This window comes from Leucoraja erinacea, chromosome 1 (assembly GCF_028641065.1).
Source record: "Leucoraja erinacea ecotype New England chromosome 1, Leri_hhj_1, whole genome shotgun sequence".
Taxonomy (NCBI): Eukaryota; Metazoa; Chordata; class Chondrichthyes; order Rajiformes; family Rajidae; genus Leucoraja; species Leucoraja erinaceus.
In genome coordinates this window covers 136,021,892-136,035,453 of record NC_073377.1, presented here as the reverse complement: position 1 = coordinate 136,035,453, position 13,562 = coordinate 136,021,892, and the positions used below count along the sequence as shown (strand labels likewise).

At 46.3% G+C, this 13,562-nt stretch overlaps 1 protein-coding gene across 2 annotated transcripts in view; it reads right to left on the bottom strand.

Annotated features, from left to right (window-relative positions):
- The window catches only part of LOC129702216 (sodium/hydrogen exchanger 9B2-like), a 135,146-nt gene that overhangs the window by 42,145 nt on the left and 79,439 nt on the right, over positions 1-13,562 (bottom strand). For both annotated transcript variants that reach the window (XM_055643878.1, XM_055643871.1), the window contains 2 exons: positions 8,388-8,515; positions 2,695-2,870 (listed from right to left, as the gene is read on the bottom strand). In XM_055643878.1, coding sequence (XP_055499853.1) covers positions 2,695-2,870; positions 8,388-8,515 — 304 coding nt within the window. The remainder of the gene's footprint in view (positions 1-2,694; positions 2,871-8,387; positions 8,516-13,562) is intronic.

Here is a 13,562-nt window from a genome sequence, read left to right as displayed (position 1 = left end):
AGAGTTGAACAGGTACTTCGGATCGTTCTTCACTACGGAAGACACAAACAATGTCCCAGAAGTACTGGAGGACAGAGGATCTAAGGGGGTAGAGGAACTGAAAGAAATTTTCATTAGGCGAGAAATAGCATTGGGTATGCTAATGGGACTGAAAGACGATAAATCCACTGGGCCTGATGGTCTGCATCCCAGGGTCCTCAGGGAGGTGGCTCTAGAAATAGTGGATGCATTGGTGATCATTTTCCAATGTTCAATAGATTCAGGATCAGTTCCTGTGGATTGGAGGATAGCTAATGTTATCCCACTTTTCAAGAAAGGAGCGAGAGAGAGAAAACAGGGAATTACAGACCAGTTTTTCCTGACTTCGGTGGTGGGAAAGATGCTGGAGTCAATTATTAAAGAGGTAATCATGGGATATTTGGATAGCAGTAAAAGAATTAGTCCAAGTTAGCATAGATTTATGAAAGGAAAATCATGCTTGACTAATCTTCTGGAATTTGTTGAGGATGTGACAAGTAAAATGGATGAAGGGGAGCCAGTGGATGTAGTGCATCTAGACTTTCAGAAAGCCTTTGATAAGGTCCCGCACAGAAGACTGGTGACTAAAATTAGAGCACATTGTATTGGGGGTAGGCTGTTGACATGGTTAGAAAATTGGTTGGCAGACCGGAAGCAAAGAGTAGGAGTGAACGGGTCCTTTTCAGAATGGCAGGCAGTGGCGAGTGGAGTGCCGCAAGGCTCGGTGTTGGGGCCGCAACTGTTTACCATATATATTAATGATTTGGAAGAGGTTAATTAGGAGCAACACTAGCAAGTTTGCGGATGACACAAAGCTGGGTGGCAGTGTGAACAATGAAGAGGATGTTAAGAGGTTGCAGGGTGACCTGGACAGGTTGAGTGAGTGGGCAGATGCTTGGCGGATGCAGTACAATAGAGATAAATGTGAGGTTATCTACTTTGGCGGCAAAAAAAAGTGGGCAGATTATTATCTCAATGGGGTTAGGTTAGGTAAGAGGGAGGTACAGCGATACCTGGGTGTCCTTGTACACCAGTCACTGAAAGTTGGTGTGCAGGTACAGCAGGCAGTGAAGAAAGCTAATGGAATGTTGGCCTTCATAACAAGAGGATTTCAGTATAGGAGTAAATAGGTTCTTCTGCAGTTGTACAGGGCTCTGGTAAGGCCACATCCGGAGTATTGTGTACAGTTTTGGTCTCCTAATTTGAGGAAGGACATCCGTGTGATTGAGGCAGTGCTGCGTAGGTTCACGAGATTGATCCCTGGGATGGCGGGACTGTCATATGCGGAAAGATTGAAAAGACTAGGCTTGTATTCACTGGAGTTTAGAAGGATGAGGGGGTATCTTATAGAAATAGATAAAATTATAAAAGGACTGGACACGCTAGATGCAGGAAAAATGTTCCCAATGTTGGGCGAGTCCAGAACCAGGGGCCACAGTCTTAGAATAAAGGGGAGGCCATTTAAGACTGAGGTGAGAAAAAACATTTTCATCAGAGAGTTGTGAATTTGTGGAATTCCCTGCCACAGAGGGCAGTGGAGGCCAAATCACAGGATGGATTTAAGAGAGAGTTAGATAGAGCTCTAGGGGCTAGTGGAACCAAGGGATATGGGGAGAAGGCAGGCACGGGTTATTGATTGGGGATGATCAGCCATGATCACAATGAATGGCGGTGCTTGCTCGAAGGGCCGAATGGCCTCCTCCTGCACCTATGTTCTTAAATCCATCCAGTGATTTGGCCTCCACTGCCCTCTATGGCAGGGAATTCACAACTCTGGGTGAAAAAATTATTTCTATGGATATATGGATAGGAGAGGTGTGAAGGCATATGGATCAAACATGGGCAGGTGGGTCTAGCAAAGACGTAGACTAGCGTAGGCATTTGGGTCAGCATGGGCAGTTGGGCCGAAGAGCCCAATGACAACTGATTTTTATGACATCCATAAACCTACCTATCATACTCCCTACATTCACATGCAAGTTGTTAACATATATCAGAAACATCAAGGATCCCACATTGATTCCAATGATGCACCATTGCTCAAAGACTTCCAATAATGTTTTTCAGTAAATTGTACATGAGGTTTCCACTGCAGAATGGTAACACCACTGAAGGCAGACACTCCGTGACAAATACAGTTATTCTCCATTCCTCTGTCCTTGCACCCCTTTTACAATTGAGCTCTTTGCCCTGTATTGTCTCTGCTCAATCATTTTATTGTGTTTGACATTCCTATTAGTGGTGATTTGGAATAGATCCAGCGTAGAGCTAAATGCTAAAGACAACCACTTCCAAATAACTCTTGTCAAACTATTCAAGAAAAACAAACAAAAAAATAAATGACCACAAATGCCTGGCAGTCAGTGCTCGAGTTAAGGGCCTGTCCCACTTGCCGATTTTTTCGGCGACTGCCAGCATCTTTGACTGACGTATCAGGGTCGCCGAAAGATTTTGAACAGCGGCAACAAAAAAAATGTTGCGACATTTGAGACACTGCGTGTCAATACGTCAGCACGCCGTGTCACGCCGTATCACGCTGCGACTTTTTCGGTGACCTGATATGTCAGCCAATGATGCCGACAATCGCTGAAACAAATCGCCATGTGGGACGGGCCCTTTAAGTAGGTAACCCATGTGCACCAGCTGACAAGGTCATTGTTCAAGAATACAACATACCTGAAGAAAAGGCTATCCCCAGACACGTGTTGAAGCCTGTAATGGCCAGGATATCATCAAAGCTGCCTGCGGCCATTAGTAGTGTTGGGATTCCCTTCTCAACACCATAGCGTTCCTTCTGCAGTAGCAACATGCATGGGACCACCACAGCAGGCGAAACTGCACCAATTACAAACCTGCAGAGAGAACAATCACAAACGTACGAACATCAGTTAGATCAATACCTACACTGTTAAGGTTAGAATGATTTCAAACTGAGATTGCTTTGGTGCCACCTCCTGCACCCACACACAACTGACTGACTTCATCCGCTTCACCACTAACTTCCATCCGGCACTCAAATACACCTGGACCATTTCCGACACTTCCCTACCATTCCTTGACCTCACTTTCTCCATCGCAGGTGATAGACTTCTGACCGACATCCACTATAAACCCACTGACTCCCACGGCTATCTTGACTACTCTTCCTCCCACCCTGCTTCCTGTAAGGACTCCATCCCCTATTCCCAATTCCTCCGTCTACGCCGCATCTGCTCCCAGGATGAGGTGTTCCACACCAGGGCATCGGAAATGTCATCATTCTTCAGGGAACGGGGGTTCCCCTCCCCCACTATAGATGAGGCTCGCACCAGGGTCTCCTCCATACCCCGTAACACTGCTCTCTCTCCCCATCCCCCCACTCGCAACAAGGGCAGAGTCCCCCTGGTCCTCACCTTTCACCCCACTAGCCGGCACATACAACAAATAGTCTTCCGTCAGTTTCGCCACCTCCAACTTGACCCCACCACTCGCCACATCTTCCCATCTCCCCCCGTCTGCCTTCCGCAAAGACCGCTCCCTTCAGCATCTCCCTTGTCAATTTTTCCCTTCCCTCCCGCTCCATCCCTTCCCCGGGCACTTTCCCTTGCAACCGCAAGAGATGCTACACCTGTCGCATTACCTCCCCCCTCGACTCCATTCAAGGACCCAAGCAGTTGTTCCAAGTGCGGCAGAGGTTCACCTGCACCTCCTCCAACCTCATCTATTGCATCCGCTGCTCTAGATGTCAGCTGATCTATATCGGTGAGACCAAGCGTAGGCTTAGCGATCGTTTAGCCGAACACCTCCGCTCGGTCTGCACTAACTAACCTGACCTCCCGGTGGCTCAGCACTTCAACTCCAACTCCCATTCCGTATCCGACCTCTCTGTCCGGGGCCTCCTCCATGGCCAGAGTGAGTAACACCAGAAATTGGAGGAACAGCACCTCATATTCCGCTTGGGGAATGAACATTGATTTCTCACAATTCTGTTAACCCTTGCTGTCTTCTCCCCTTCCTAGCTCAGCCCTTGGGCTCCTCCTCCTCCTTTTTCCTTTCTTCTCCCCACCTCCCCCCACCCCCTATCAGTCTGAAGAAGGGTTTTAGCCCGAAACGTTGCCCATCTCCTTCGCTCCATAGATGCTGCTGCACCCGCTGAGTTTCTCCAGCATTTTTGTGTACCTTCGATTTTCCAGCATCTGCAGTTCCTTCTTAAACACTGAGATCTGAGAAGCTGATTTATTTTTTGAAAGGCCGAGTATGCACTCACACCTGTTGTTTGACTGCTGTGAAAATAGCAGCAAACAGAGCAAAGTACAGAGGAGGACTGACAAGCTGATGGCAGCTAAACCCTGTTACTGTCAATGTCAGATATCACAAAGTCAGGACAGCATTGGGCGGCACCGTGGTGCATCGATAGAGTTGCTGCCGTACAGCGCCAGAGACCCAGGTTCAATCCTGCCTACAGCCGCTGTATGTTCAGATTTTGTACATTTTCCCTATGATCATATGGGCTTTCTCCAGGTGCTCTGGTTTCCTTCAAAGACCTGCAAGTTTGTTGGTTAATTGGCTTCTGTAAATTGTAAATTTACAGTGCGAAGGATAGTGCTAGTGTACGGGGTGATGGCTGGTCGGCACAGACTCAGTGGGCAGAAGGGCCTGTTCTACCCTGCATTTCTAAAGTCTTAAGTAAAGACTAAAGTCTAAAGCATGATTCACAAATAAATTTCTAATTAGTTTACTTGTACCCATTTTTCAAAATGGTCATACTTCCTTAGAAGGCTTAGGAAGTTCGGGCATGTCACCTACAACTCTCACCAACGTCTACAGATGCGCCATAGAAAGCATTTTATCAGGATGCATCACAGCCTTGTTTGGAAACAGCTCCATCCAAGACCTCAAAAAATTGCAGTGAATTGACCATCCGGGAAAACAAAAGCTTCCTGGACAGGACCTACATTGAGGTAATCAAACCGAGGGTACAGGAGGAGCGGTGATGACGAGGAAGAAAATTAAACGTGGCTGTGCAGGAAACCCCAGTGGCTGTACCTCTTCAAAATAGGTGGAGGGAGTAAAAAAAGAGAAGGGCAAAAAGGGGCCAAGAGAAAGCTCTGGCAGATAGGATTCAGGACAATCCCAAGAGATTTTATACATACATAAGGGGGTAAAAGGGTAACTAGAGAGAGAGTGGGACCTCAGGAATCAAAGAGGTCACCTCTGTGTTGGGCCACAGGAGAAGGGCAAGGTCGTCAATGAGTATTTCTCCTCTGTTTTTGAGAAAGACAGGAGGACGGGGGTCAATGGAAGTGTCTTGAGAGCAGTCTGTGTCACATTCAAAGAGGTGCTGGAGGTACAATCGTGTATGAAGGTAGACAAATCTTTAAGGCCTGATCAGATATATCGAAGAACATTGTGGGAAACTAGAGAGGAAATTGCGGGAGCCCTAGTTGAAATTTACGAGTCCTCTTTAAATACAGGAGAGGTGGCAAATGTTGTATCTCTTTTCAAAAAGAGCTGCAGGAAAAATGCTGGGAACTATAGGCCAGTTAGCTCAACATCTGTAGTTGGAAAGTTACTAGAGTATTCTGAGGGAAAGGATATATAGGCATTTAGACGGACAAGGGCTTATTGGGGATAGTCGTGGGAGGTCGTGTCACACAAATCTGATTGAGTTTTTGGAAAACGTGACCAAAAAGGTCGCTGAGGTCAGGGCTGTAGATGTGTATATGTACTTCAACAAGGCGTCCGACAAGGTTTTGCATGCTCTGGAAGGTTAGATGGCATGGGATCCAAGGAGAGATAGCCGAAAGGATAGAAAATTGACTTTATGGAATGAAGCAGAGGGCAGGGCTGCCAACTCTCACGCTTTGAGCAAGAGAATCACTCAGTTAGACAAATTCTCACACTCTCACGCTGATCACAAATTTCTCACGCTCGGTCGTGAGAAATTATGTGATCAACGAAAATGTCAAAACTCATATAAACTGCATGGGCCGCGGGTGTTGGAGAGCTGGGGCTGGAGCAGCGGCGGGGACAGATGCCGGGAGCGGGGCTGGCGAGTGTTTGCCGGGCTGGCGAGTCGCTCGCTGCAGCTCCGGCCATGGAGCAGCTTCAGTGCAAGAGTCCCGGCCCGTCGGAGGCGTTGGAAGCGTTGCGCCGGTGCCGTGAGAGTCTCTGTGCCGAAGGGACAGAGACTCTCAAAGGGAGGGAGAGAGGGGAGAGAGAGAGGGGGAAGGAGACGGAGAGACGGGGGGGGGGGGGAGAAAGAGAAAGAGAGGGAGAGGGGGGGGGGGGGGGGGGGAGGGGAGGGAGGGGGAGGGGGGGGAGAGAGGGAGGGGGGAGAGAGGGAGGGGGGAGAGGGAGAGAGGGGGGGGGGGGAGAGAGGGAGGGGGAGAGAGAGGGAGGGGGGGGAGAGAGGGAGAGGGGAGAGGGAGAGAGAGAGAGGGAGAGAGGGAGGGGGGAGAGAGGGGGAGAGAGAGGGAGGGGGGGAGGGAGGGGGGAGGAGGGAGAGAGAGGAGAAAGGGAGAGGGAGAGACTGGGAGAGAGAGAGGGAGCGAGAGAGAGAGGGGAGAGAGGGAGGGAGAGAGAAAGAGAGAGGGGGTAGAGAGAGTCGGGGAGGGGGGGGGGAGGGGGAGAGGGGAGAGGAGGAGGGGGGAGGGAGAAAGGGGAGGGGGGGAGGGGGGGAGGGATGGGAGAGGGGGAGGGGGGAGAGAGAGGTGAGAGAGAAAGGAGAGAGAGGGGAGAGAGTGGGGGAGAGAGGGAGGGGGGGAGAGAGAAGAGAGAGAAAGAGGGGGAGAGAGAAGAAAGAGGGAGAGAGGGGGAGAGAGTTACGGGAAAGAGGGGGAGAGAGAGTTAGGGGAAAGAGGGAAGAGAGAGTTAGGGGAAATAGGGGGAGAGAGAATTAGGGGAAGGGGGAGAGGGGAGGGGGAGGGAGAGAGAGAGGAAGAGTGGAGAGAGGGATAATAATATATATAAGCATCTGGATAAACAGGGTCTGATTAGGAACAGTCAACATGGATTTGTGCCTGGAAGGTCATGTTTGACTAATCTTCTTGAGTTTTTTGAAGAGGTTACTCAGGAAATTGATGAGGGTAAAGCAGTTGATGTTGTATATATGGACCAGTAAGGCCTTTGACAAGGTTCCTCACGGAAAGTTGGTTAAGAAGGTTCAATTGTTGGATATTAATGGTGGAGTAGCAAGATGGATTCAACAGTGGCTGAATGGGAGATGCCAGAGAGTAATGGTGGATGGTGTGGGCAAGTTGGGCCGAAGGACCTGTTTCCACACTGTATCACTCTATGAGTCTCACCCTGGCCACCCTCTTCTCTCCTATCAGGCAAAAGGTAAAGAAGTGTGAAAACGCACACCTCCAGATTCAGGGACACTTTATACTACGCTGTTATCAGGCAACTGAACCATCCTACTACAACCAGAGAGCAGTGCTGTACTACTATCTACCTCTTTGGTGACCCTCGGACTATCCTTGATTGAACTTTGCTGGCTTTACCTTGCACTAAATGTCATTCCCATATCATGTAGCTATACGCTATAAATAGATATATTGTAATCATGTATTGTCTTTCTGCTGACTGGATAGCTTGCAACAAAAGCTTTTCACTGTACCTCGGTACACGTGACAATAAACTAAACAATAACTGAAACTTCTGCCGATGTTATCTCACTGATTTTAGTGAGATAACATTAGGTCTAATTAATTTGTGGACACCTATCTTTACAAATACATTCACTTATGTTCGTAAAACCATTAAAACATTCAACTGCACTTTAAAATTTAAACTGGAATATCAAGTCCAGAAGTATATCATGATATATGTTTAAGAAGGGACTGCAGATGCTGGAAAATCGAAGGTACACAAAAATGCTGGAGAAACTCAGCGGGTGCAGCAGCATCTATGGAGCGAAGGAAATAGGCAACGTTTCAGTGTGAAGAAGGGTTTCAGCCCGAAACATTGCCTATTTCCTTCGCTCCATAGATGCTGCTGCACCTGTTGAGTTTCTCCAGCATTTTTGTGTACCTAGTATATCATGATAAATTGCTTTCCTCGTCATCCTTGTGCTTCGAATTACTTATCCTTTTGCTTCCAGAGAGAAGCAATTAATTCAATTCAATGAACTTGTTTCTGCAGCCATACAACAAAAAGAAACAATTTTACAATTGTTTACAAATACGCACAACCAACTCAATTCACACAGACATCCATCACAGTGAGTCTCCTCCTCACTGTGATGGAAGGCAAAGTCTTGTCTCACCCCTGCTCTTCATCCTCTCCCGATGTTAAAGCCCCCTGGAATCTTAAAATAAATCTTAGAAACCTATCTGGAATTCAGTATTTGCTGCTTTTGCTGTGTGTAATTTTTCAGCAGTCCTTACCCTAGAATTAAACTCCAAGCCCAGGGCAGCTTCAGTAGGTAGTGTCCAAGAACAGCACAAACACCAGCTTCCATAAGACAAGGGCCAAATGCCAGCCTCAGGCACACAGCCTTCAATTTCCGAAGAGCCTGATAATAAAAGATGGGGTGAAAAGTTAATCAAAAAAAAACAAAGACAATAAGTTCAACACTAGTCCCAATCATGATGGCGGTGTTTTTGCTTCAGCCAACCTGACTGTGAGTCAGAGCTGAGAACTCCAATGCACCATGACCACGGCAGCTCCCACAGCAACTCAGGTGAAACATTATCACATGCAAGGTTGAATGGAAGAACTGAAGAGGAATATAAAGAGTACCGAAATATGGAATCATATAGTCATACAGTGTGGAAACAGGCCCTTCGGCCCAACTACCTACTCCAACCAACATGCCCCAACTACTTGGATGTGGCCCATATCCCTCTAAACCTATCGTATCCTTAAATGTTTCTTAAACATTATGATACTACCTGCCTCAACTACCTCATCTGGCAGCTCGTTCCCTACACCCACCACCCTCTGCATGAAAAAGTTACCCCTCAGGTTCCTATTGCATGGGATCCAAGGAGATAGCTGAATGGATAGAAAATTGGCTTCATGGAAGGATGCAGATAATGGTGGTGGAAGGTTGCTTCTAGGACTGGAGGCCTGTGACTAATGGTATGCTTCGGGGTTCGGTGCTGGGCCTGTTACGGTTTGTCATCTATGTCAATGACTTGGATGAGAATGTACATGGCAAGATTAACACGTCTGTTAATGATACAAACGTGGGTGGTTTTGCAGATAGTGAAGATGGTTGTGAAAAATTGCTGCAGATAAATTAGCCAGGTGGACAGAGGAATGGTTGATGGAACTTACAGAGAAACGGTAGGCCTCTGGGGAGTGTTGTAAAGCAGAGGGATCTAGGAGTGCAGATTCATGGTTCCTTGAAGGTTGATAGCGTGGGCAAAAAGGCTTTTGGCACATGGGTGTTCATCAGTCAGAGTATTGAGTATAGAAGTTGGGAGGTCATGTTGTCTTGGAAATAAGACGTTGATGAGGCCACAATTAGATATTATATTCAGTTCTGAGTATCATGTTATAGCAAAGAAGTTGTCAAGCTGGAAAGGGTACAGAGAAGATTTACGAGGATGTTGCCAGGACTAGAGGGTCTGAGCTATAGGTTGAGTAGGCTGGGACTCTATTCCTTGGAGCACAGGAGGATGAGGTGTACAAAATCATGACATAGAGGTGTATAAAATCATGAGAGGAATAGATCGGGTAGATGCACAGAGTCTCTTGCCCGGAGTAGGTGAATATAGGACCAGAGGACATAGGTTTAAGTTGAAGGGGAAAAGATTTAATGGGAATCTGAGGGGTAACATTTTCACACAAAGGGTGGTGGGTGTATGGAACAAGCTGGCAGAGGAGATGGTTGGGGCTGGGGCTAAACAGTTAGACAGGTACATGGATAGGACAGGTTTGGAGGGATATGGACATAACATATGGACATATGGCAGGTGGGGTTAGTGTAGCTGGGACATGTTGGACAGTGTTGGCAAGTTGGGCCAAAGGGCCTGTTACCACGTTGTATGCCTCTATTAATTCTTTCCTCCCTTACCTTAAACCTATGTCCTCTGGTTCTCGATTCCTCGATTCTGCGCAAGAGATTCTATGTGCCTACCCGATCTATTTCTCTCATGATTTTGTACACCTCTATAAGATAACCCCTCATCCTCCTGTGCTCCAAGGAATAGAGTCCCTGCTTACTCAACCTCTCCCTATAGCTCAGACCCTTGAGTCCTGGCAACATCCTCGTAAATCTTCTCTGTACTCTTGCCAGCTTGACATCTTTCCTATAACATGGCGTCCAAAACTGAACAGAATACTCTTAATTAATAACTGCAACATGATCACCAAACTTCAATTCTCCATAGAGTTAGAATCCATAGGCTAGAATATATAATAAAAACATACCTAGAACTCAAAGTATGAGATTTAAAAATATAGCAACATGGACGTTACATTGAGCTTTATTCTAAGAGGATTTGATCACATCTTGGTCTAATTATATAAAGCATTGATCTGGAATACTGTGTCCTGGTTCTCCAACCTAAAGGAGGACATAAGCAATAAAAGGGGAGCACTGAAGGTTTACTACAGTGATTCTGGGATGGTGGGCTTGTCCTCGGAGAAAAGGTTAAACAATACAGGCTTGTACTCTTGAGTTTCGGATGAGCTGTAGTTTTATTGAAAAATCAAAAACTTGTTAAGGCCGATGCTTCTCATGGCAAAGCTGTATAAAATCAAGGGTTGGGGGATTCAGGACAGAGTTGAGAAAAATAGATAGTGAATCTTTGAATTACATACCCTAGAGGTCTGCAGTGTTCAATTACTGAGCACACCACAGGAACAGGCCCTTCGGCCCACAATGTCTATGCCGAACACAATGTAGGTATGTTACAAAACCTACCTGAATCGTCATTGGGAATCTGCCCTCAGCCATGTCGGCGATTTTGGCGCTGTTTGGAGGGGGCGGGTTTAAAACGCGATTTTTACTAGGCTGTACTAATCGCACATGTTCAGCCTAGTAAATCATTAACGAAAAATCGCTGCAAGACCCGGTCGCAAAAGGTATTATTAGTTTTATAGGCCTCGATAATATAGTTATAATAGTTTTAAAATTACTCTCTGATTTTGCAACCTCTCGCAGCCCCAGGGTTTTATAAAGCAAACAATTAAAGGTATGTACCTTATTTTTACATTAAATGGGGCATATATATAACCCTGAATATCAAGTTATCTATAACGAATAGTTCATTTTGGGCTTTTTATATCCCGCAGTATTTTTCTCGGCATTTGAGGGCACTAATCCAGCGCGCTGTCAACATTCTAAATCAGCGCGTTCACATGAACCCACTAGAAAGCCGATTTAAATGGGCATTTATTTACAGCAATTGAACACTAAATTCCTTCCATTTGGCCTATAAATTAATGTAAATTAGATATAAAAATCATGTTATATTGTGAATTATTTGTGAATAATCTTTGGACACTTAGGCTATTTAAAAATGTTAATCTTTCCTTAAGAAATGGGCGTTTGACTATCCAAGATCACAGCTTTTTTGTAATGTCCATTGAAAATCAATAGGGAACAAGATGCTAATTTCCGAGTATGAAAATGGTCATAACTTTTTTAATACTTGAGATATGAAAGTGAATTTGGTGTCAAATTAAACTTATTGTTATGCTTTATCTGATGGGATAAATTGCAGACTTGATTTTTTAAATCTCAAAATTTTGTAACATTGCTACACAATGCCAAGACCAACTCTTATCTACCTGCACATAACCCATACCCCTCCATTTCCTGCGTATCCAAAAGTTTCTTAAATGCCACTATCGTATCTGCTTCCACTACCACTCCTGGCAGCACGTTCCAGGCACCCACCACCCTTTAAATAAAAAACATGCCCTCCATCTCTCCTTTAAACTTTGCCTTCTCACTTTAAAGTTATACCCTCAAGTATTTGATACTTCCATCCTGGGAAAAAGGTTATTACATATTGTATCGATCACCATAGTCGAGTGGTGGCGCCATTGAGTGTGGCTGCCTCGCCTGCAGCTGTCTGTCCTTTCATTCTTTTGTTATTTTTAGTCTGTTTTAAAGTTTGTTTTTGGAGGTCTTTTAGTCTTTTTTATGTGGGGGGAGGGAGAAACTGTTTTTCTTAGTCACTTCCTGGTCCAGGATGCGATTATTCTCCGAGCCGCATCTGCGCCCCCTCCTCGTGGCCTACCATCTGGATTGGCACGGCCTTTCCTGCCGGAGACCGGCCAGAGCTTCAGCTTCAGCAGCGGCGCAGCACTGGATTCCTTCGCGAAGCGAGCGATGCCTTACCGGGAATCGCCGTGTTGGAGCTCCAGAGTGCTGGGACTGCCGACTTTGATACTGTGGAGCTGTGGTCCGCGGAGTTTCCAACCACGGGCGGTGGGAGCTCCAGCGGCTGGTGGCGCTGACCTTCCAGCCGTTGGTGGCGCTGACTTTGACATCGCGGAGCCTGGGATCTCTCGCCAAGGTCGCCAGCATTGAATCTCCGCCCAGCTCGGCCTGTGAACTTTGGAAGCCGCGGTCTCTGGTAGGAAGCGGCCGATTCTGAGGCTCCGGGCCGCTGAGCGTGTTCTTCTGTTCGAGGGCCTAAAACATCGGGTCGCCATTGCGGCGTCTGCGGAGGCCTCAATAGGCCCCGACCACGGGTGAACAGAGGAAGAGGACTGAACTTTGGTGCCTTCCCTCACAGTGGGAAACGTTGAATCCCCTGTGGGGGGATGTTTTTTATGTTTTATGTTAAGCTCTAAAGTGTTGTGTTTATCTTATTTGTGTGCTGCATGGTAACTCAAATTTCACTGCACCAATTGGTGTATGTGACAATAAATGTCCTTTGTCCTTTGTATCCTATCTGTGCCTCTTGTAATTTTACATACTTCTATCAGGACTCCTCTCAATCTCTGTGCTCCAGAGAAAACAATCCAAGTTTGTCATCCCCTAATGCCCCCTAATCTAGGCATCATTCTGGTAAATCTCTTCGGCACCTTCTCCAAAGCCTCCACATCCTTATTGTAATGGGTCGAGCATTTTGTTGTCTCTGTACTGTACTCTGCACAATGACAATAAAGTTTGAATCTGAATCTGAACCGCATGCAATGCTCCAAATGCGGCTTTACCAAAGTCCGCTAAAACTGCATCATGACTTCCTGACTCTTCTTCTTGGTCTTGGTTTCTTGGTCCTACAAAATATTCCAAATGGAATTTAAACTGGAGGTGGTGGAGGGAGGACTTAAGCCAGAAAGGGTTATTGGGAAGAAAGAACTACTTTAAATTTAGTTGCATCTGGTTGGGTAGCTATAGTAGGGTGGAGATTATTCCATGCTTTAATTGTGCACATCTGTCTTTGTATCTGGAATCACGAATTGGATAGAATGCCCTCGTCTGCTCCTAATTGGTTTGGGTTTGGTGTAGGTCTTGTAATCTATGTCGAGCTGACCATTTAACATTTTGTAAAAACAGGTCAAACGGTGAGCTTCACGTCTGTCTTGGAGAGGGTTCCACCCCAGTGAATTTAGAAGTTTGGTAACACTCGCTTCTCTCTCATAGGTGTTAG